The sequence below is a fragment of the Benincasa hispida genome, chromosome 7, assembly GCF_009727055.1.
Source record: "Benincasa hispida cultivar B227 chromosome 7, ASM972705v1, whole genome shotgun sequence".
In the NCBI taxonomy this organism is placed as follows: Eukaryota; Viridiplantae; Streptophyta; class Magnoliopsida; order Cucurbitales; family Cucurbitaceae; genus Benincasa; species Benincasa hispida.
The window spans coordinates 7,424,026-7,431,343 of NC_052355.1; the positions used below are offsets into that span (position 1 = coordinate 7,424,026).

General features: G+C 40.8%; 1 protein-coding gene across 1 annotated transcript; it reads right to left on the minus strand.

Moving 5' to 3' along the window:
* Positions 1-3,548: 3,548 nt before the first annotated feature.
* On the minus strand, positions 3,549-4,313 carry LOC120080956. The gene has a single exon (XM_039035639.1). It carries the CDS (start codon positions 4,311-4,313, stop codon positions 3,549-3,551), a length of 765 nt encoding a protein of 254 aa, XP_038891567.1.
* Positions 4,314-7,318: the final 3,005 nt, after the last annotated feature.

Consider the following 7,318-nt stretch of genomic DNA (forward strand, 5'->3'; position numbering starts at 1 on the left):
CATATAATACATCATAGCAACCCAATGAAGATCGTAAAAATAAAAGATTAAGAACATCACAAAAATTAACAAAGGAAGATAAAGAGAAAGGCACAGGAAAAAAAGGAATGAATATGTACTTAATTGTATTGAATATTAACAGAGTATACAAGTAATTATAAATGAACGCAATACAAAAAAATTTTATGTTGTCTGTACAAGAGTCAAAGAATTTGATCTTTTCACATTTGATTCAAAAGGGTGCATGATTAAAATTCACACCATGCTTCCAATAAACGCAAATCAATTTTTGCTGAGGACGGACAACACGCATACATCTCTGCAACACACCCCTTAATCAAACACATTTCTAGAGGATACGTCAACATAGTGCATTTAGCTAAGGAAGGGCAAAGGACATATACGCGTGCAACACACCCCTCATTGCAATTCATTTGGGTGTACTGGACGCACAGTGTCTCTTGGTATCGCTCACTACACCCGTCATTTCGTTACATACCGGTTTATCTTCTTTTCTTCTTAATTCATCAAAACATGAGTAAAAAATACTTTGCAATGATTCATCCAATCATTCACAAAAATTCTATGACCGGCGCTACTAAATTTAAGGTATGGAAATACATGCGAAATTAAATTGGAAGAAAATACAAAACATTAAAGACTAATCCTACTAGACAGTAAATAATAGAATTTAAAAAGCGATAAAAGAAAGCAGTAAGGAAAGCAAGTAAACATAAATAGGGAAGGTGATTTAAAGAAGTTCTTAGAATTACCGCAATCACTCCCCCTGCAAGCGGTTTTAATCCTGCTTGCCCAAGTCAATGGTGTCCATGCGTTGATCGAAACCGCCTCCATCGTAGGGCTTAATCTATTGACCATTGACTTTAAATGCACCGTTCCCGTCTAACGTTGTTAGTTCCACTGCACCGTGAGGAAAGATTGTCTTGATTTGGAATGGTCCAGACCAGCGAGACTTCAACTTCCCTGGGAACAATCGCAAACGTGCGTTAAACAATAATACCTACTGACCTTCGGTGAATGCCCGGTCGTTTATGCGTTCGTCATGCCATTTCTTGGTTTTCTCCTTATAGATCTTGGCATTCTCATAGGCATCCCTTCACCATTCGACCAGCTGGTTCAATTGTAGCTTCTGGACTTTCCCCGCACTTGCTAAATCAAACTTCAATTTCTTGCATGCCCACATCGCCTTATGTTCTAACTCGAGTGGCAAATGACAAGCTTTTCCAAAGACTAGGGCACTCACAGAGACATGTCCAATTGGAGTTTTGTAGGCAGGTCTCTGTAAGCCCATAGTGCTTCATCAAGCTTGGGTGACAATCTTTCTGGAAGAATTTGACTACCTTTTCCAAGATATTTTTGATCTCTTCTGTTGAAATCTTTGCCTACTTCATTAGTCTATGGGTGATAAGCAGTCGCAACTCGATGGCTAACATTGAATTTAGTCAACAGGTTGGCAATTATGTGGTTGAATAAGTGAGAGCCCTCATCGCTGATTAAGGCCCGTGGCATCCCATATCGAGCAAAATGTCTTCTTCAGAAACTCGCCACTGTGGCTGCATCATTCTTGGCACATTGATGGCCTTCAACCCATTCGATACTGTATCAACAGCAACCAGAAATATTGATGACGCTTCAGATTGTGGAACGGGCCCATGAAGTTCAATTCCAAACACAGAATAATTCAACCTCTAAGATTGACGTCAATGGCATTTCATTTCTTTTAGACATATTCCCCATCCTCTGACACCTATCGCATTGCACAACATGGGCATGGGCATCTTTAAACAGTGTTGGCTAGAAGTAGCTGCACTATAGAACCTTTGTTGCGGTCCTTTGTCCCCAAAAATGTCCTCCATACGGGGACTCGTGATAGAGCACTAAAATGTGCTTGGCTTCGTGCTCAAGAATGCATCGACATAATATATGATCAGGTCCTTGTCGATATATGAATGGATCATCCCAGAAATAAAATTTGGCATCATGTCTAGCTTCTTCTTTTGCTGGTATGTATAGTGATCCAATATTTGACCGCAAACTATGAAGTTTATTATGTTCGCATACCAGGGAACATTAATGTCTACTGCCATCATAAGCTCATCGGGGAATCTTTCCTCAATATCTTTTTTTGTCCCTTGAACCTCGCAATTCTCCAATCTTGACAAATGATCTGCAACTTGGTTCTCGGTGCCCTTCCGATCTTTAATTTCTAGGTCAAACTCTTGCAAGAGCAACACCCACCGTGTAAGCCTCGGTTTTGCATCCTTCTTCGACATTAAATACTTGATTGTAGAGTGATCCGTATACACTACAATATTTGTTTCGATTAAGTACTGTCGGAACTTCTCCAGTGCAAACACCACTGTGAGCATTTCCTTTTCCGTGGTCGTATAGTTATCATGCGCATCATTCAGTGTTTTGCTTGCATAATAAATAGGATGCAATACCTTACCCTTACACTGACTCAAAACTGTGTCCACAGCATATCCGCTAGCATCGCACATCAATGCAAATGGTTGCGTCCAATTTGGCGCAATCAAAATAGGTGCAGTGTTGAACGCATCCTTCAATGCATTAAATGCTTTGGTGTAGGCGTCATCAAAATTATACTCGTGGTCAGCTTCGAGGAGTGCGCTTAAAGGTCTTGCGATATGGGAGAAGTTGCGAATAAATCTTCTATAAAACCCAGCGTGTCCCAGAAAGCTCCTAAGTGTTTTTACGTTCACAGGTGGGGGTAATTTGGAAATTGCATTGATCTTTGCCTGATCAACTTCCAATCCTGCCTTGGAGATTTTGTGACCCAGAACTATTCCTTCTTCCACCATAAAGTGGCATTTTTCCCAGTTCAAAACAAGATTTGTTGCAACGCATCTCTTCAAGACCTTTTCAAGGTTAGACAAACAGGAGTCATAATTACATCCGAAGACTGAGAAATCATCCATGAATACCTCGATTGACTCCTCCAAGTAATCTGAGAATATTGCCATCATGCATCGTTGAAAAGTTCCTGGTGCATTGCAGAGTCAATATGGCATGCGTCAGAATGCGAACGTACCAAATGGGCACGTGAAGGTTGTCTTGTCTTGGTCCTCCGGCGCAATTGTTATTTAGTTATACTCTGAATAGCCATCAAGAAAGCAGAAAAATTCATTCACCACAAGTCTATCTAACATCTGATCAATGAACGGGAGTGGAAAGTGGTCCTTTTTAGTGGCCAAATTCAGCTAGCGATAATCCATACAAATTCTCCACCCCGTAGTCGTTCGTGTAGGAATCAATTCATTCTTATCATTAGTGATGACTGTCATCCCCTCTTTCTTTGGAACACATTGCACTGGGCTCACCTAACTGCTATCAGATATCGGGTAGATGACACCTGCGTCCAGCCACTTTACTATTTCCTTCTTCACGACCTCCCTCATAGCAGGGTTCAAGCGATGTTGCCTTTCTACTGATCCAGTCTTTCCTTCTTCTAGACGAATCATGTGCATACAATATGAGGGACTAATTCCTCGAATGTCTGCCAAAGTCTATCCTAAGGCCTTTGCATTATTTCTTAGAATCTGCATGAGTGCATCTTTTTTCTCATTACTCAGCGATGAAGAAATGATAACAGGTAACATGTCGTTACTTCCTAAGTAAGCGTACTTAAGGTGCACGGGCAATGGTTTTAACTCTAACACAGGTGGTTCTTCAAAAGATGGCTTAATGCGCTGTGATGTCCATTCAGATAACTTGAGCGGCTCAAAATTTGATTCAACATGAATTGCGGCGCAACCCTCCTCCAACATTGTGTCGATTTCAAAATTCTCTTCCTCCAGCTCCTTCAGGGGTTCGTACCAATGTTCTTCCCGCAGTTCCTCGATATACTGGCAGTTCTCTATATCATTTGGGTACTTCAACACATTGAGTACGTTGAATTTTACTTCCTGATCGTCGAGCCTGATGGTCAATTCTCCTTTCTGCACATCGATCAGTGCTTGCCTTGTGGCGAGAAATGGACGGCCCAAGATGATAGGGATTTCTCTATCAGCTTCATAATCCAATTTGACAAAGTCTGCTAGGAAGATAAACTTGTCCACTAGCACGAGAAAATCTTCTATCTTGCCTTCAAGAAGCTTTATCGATCTATCGGCCAGTTGTAATGTGATCATGGTTGGTCTTGCTTCGCCGATATCCAGCTTCTTAAAAATCGACAAGGGCATCAGATTTATGCTTGCTCCTAAATCGCACAGTGCATTCCCAACCATCTTCCTTCTTATCGTGTAGGGCAATGTGAAAGTCCCAGGGTCCATTTTAATGGGGAGGTTGTTTTGAAATAGTGCGCTGCACTCATATCCCACCAACCAGGGTTATGGATGTTGCCAAGTGATTCATTGTAGACAGCATATATGGGTTTTTGATTCCATGGGCAGACTTCTACTGGATGTCGCTCTCCCCATTGAGTGCAATCCCCTGTGGCCACGTGAGTCACCGCATTAACTTGCGCTGATCCTTGCAATAGAGTTCTCTGCTAATTGGCCACCGTCTGGAGGAGTGAGGTCATGGTGGTCATTTGATCGACCAGTGCGCTCATTGTGTCTGTTGACACATTGGCCCTTTCTACTCTTTCTTGTTCCCGACCCCTTACCTCAAGTCCGATATCAATCCACTCATCAGAATGTCGCAAGATGCGATCCAATATATCCTTTGCTTTCGTATATGACTTATTCATTAATCCTCCTTCGTGGAGGCATCGACAACTGCTTGCGTTGATTGGTCTAAGCCATTGTAAAAGGCTTCCATCAAAACACTATCAGGATTCCTGATATGCGAACAACTCTTCACTAACTGCCGGAATCGCACCCAAGCGGTGCTCAAGGTTTCGTAACTTTTTGTTCGAAATTCAAAACATCCCTTCATCTCTTTGTGTTGACAGACGGAGGAAAGAATCAATTCATGAACCTATCAACCAACTTCTCCCATCCATTAATTTCGTCTGGCTCTAATGCTTTAGCCCACCTCTTTGCTTCATCCTGCAATGTGTACAGTAATAGATATAGTTTAAGTTCTTTTTGAGTTACACCATGTATGGAGAATGCGCTGCACATGTCTACAAAATTTGTCAAATGAGCGTGTGGGTGTTCGCCGTGTAATCCTCCAAATTGTCCCACATTCTAAATTATCTGCAGCATAATAGGTTTTATTTCAAAGCTTGCATTCCCCTCAACCAAAGGTCTTAAAATTCCTGGTGAGAAATTATAAAAATATGGCACCGCATATTCCCTCATAGGGATATTATGGTCAACAGCAAGAAAAACTGGATCTTGCACTGGTAAATTTCCCATTTGGTTTCCTGCGGGTGCCATATCTTCATTAGCCATGCTTCTTCACCAATTAATTTGGCCCTGATAAACTCTTGCGCGAATAGTACACTTGATCTCTAAGTCCGCTTAGAATAACTAGATCACTCCAGCACTTACAAGCCGTCAGACTGCTCTCCGCATTGAACAGCCAGTACAAAGAGATCTATCCTGCACATATCATAAAAATATTCAACACTAATTGTTAACCAGTCCCCGGCAACAACGCCATAAACCTTTTGTGAGACTACGCTAACACTTAAGGATGTATGCTATGTTGTGCACGAAATGATGCGATACTACTTCTAGATATGCGTTAATTATGAATGTTCACGTAGTATGCCATGCGTTGTCACAAGTTTCCTTACAATGGAACTAAGTGTAATTCCACCGCAATTTTCTCGGTGTAATCCGAGGTCGAACACAAGGACTGTTTGAGGTTATTGTGGTATGTTCGTGATATATGCGACCAGGTTTTTCAATCTTTTAAAAGGTGTTTTGTACAAGTATTAAAATTGCAATAAATAAAGTAAAGCAGTAAAAATGCAATAATAAAATAAAATATAGTAAACCTAAGCTAGATGATACAAGATACAGGCTTCATGATACATGATGTTGGGGTCAAGGTTGGCTGTGAAGGTTATGCAAAGAACGACAAGTCTTATGAACAGAACAGAAAGAGAAAGATAAATAATATAAACATCGCAAGTTTCTCAATTGCGCTAAAGCTATAAGTATGATTTCACTTTTCTCTTGGCATATACCTTTCAGTGATCGGTCGCGCTCCTACATGTCTGTGGTGAAACAGAGACGAACATAATGAATGCAAGCTTGCTTCCATGACTGGAAGTACTACTCGATTTAGTTAACGCATTCTTCTAACCTTCTTTCGATAGATTAGAATGACATCTTCACTTCTGCTCTCACAGGTGAAGATGTCGTCTAGCATGCCTTAGCTAAACGCATTTTATCTCTTTAATAAAGATTAAGTACTTGTTTAATTCATATTAACTATTGGGGAATTAAGAAAACATCATGGAGAAAGTGATTAACGGGGGAATGAAAATAGACAGAGAATGGAATATGAAAGTGATCGAAACATTTAATATATCTATTAAGCATTTGATACATGGTGTGTGAATGAAAAGGTAAAGAAAGTGAAATACAACGATGAAAAGAGATAGAATAGATACAAACAAGCGCCAACGTCTTGGCACTAATTCGATGGAGATCTGCTTGTCGGATTGGATGGATCAGATGGTAGGATGAGTTTCCCTCTCAGGCTTGCCCAACCGGTAGCAGGGATCGATGCACAGAGCTTCAAATCGGGTATTTGGCATAATAGATCTGAGACTCACCTCTCGGTCTTGTCTCGTCTTCTTCCCGGATTTCTTCAATTAAGCACTCAACTCAGCCTTTTCTCTCAACACTTTAGTAGCAATTAGTCCCGTATCAAGTAGCATAAATTTTCTCTGAAATCTATGGGGTATTTATAAGTGAGGATCTTTGACTCCGGTCTTATGGTCCCTACTTGCTGTTATGGTAATTCCGAAGATGGAGGAATAATTATTCCTTCTGTTATGCAATCAGACCGTCAATTATGCACAACCGTTAGTTGTACACATGTCTCAATCCTCCGCTTTTGCATTTCTCAGCTGCATCTTTCGATCGTGAGTTCGCATACGGTGTTGTTTTTATTACCACATGCGGTTGAAATGCAGCTCTGGATCGACTGTCGCATTACGCCGTCATTGCGGTAATCATCTCTTCATTGTTGATTGACGAGCGCAATGTGACAGAGATGCGTTGATCAGTTTCTCTTGAGCCTTGAGCGCAAGTGGTGACTTGGTTTCCTGCAAAACAGAGTAAAATTCTCCTTGTCTTCCATCTTTATGGTGTTAATTGGTGTAATTTCGATCATTTATAATTATTATAATTCTAAGCTAATTTTCATACAA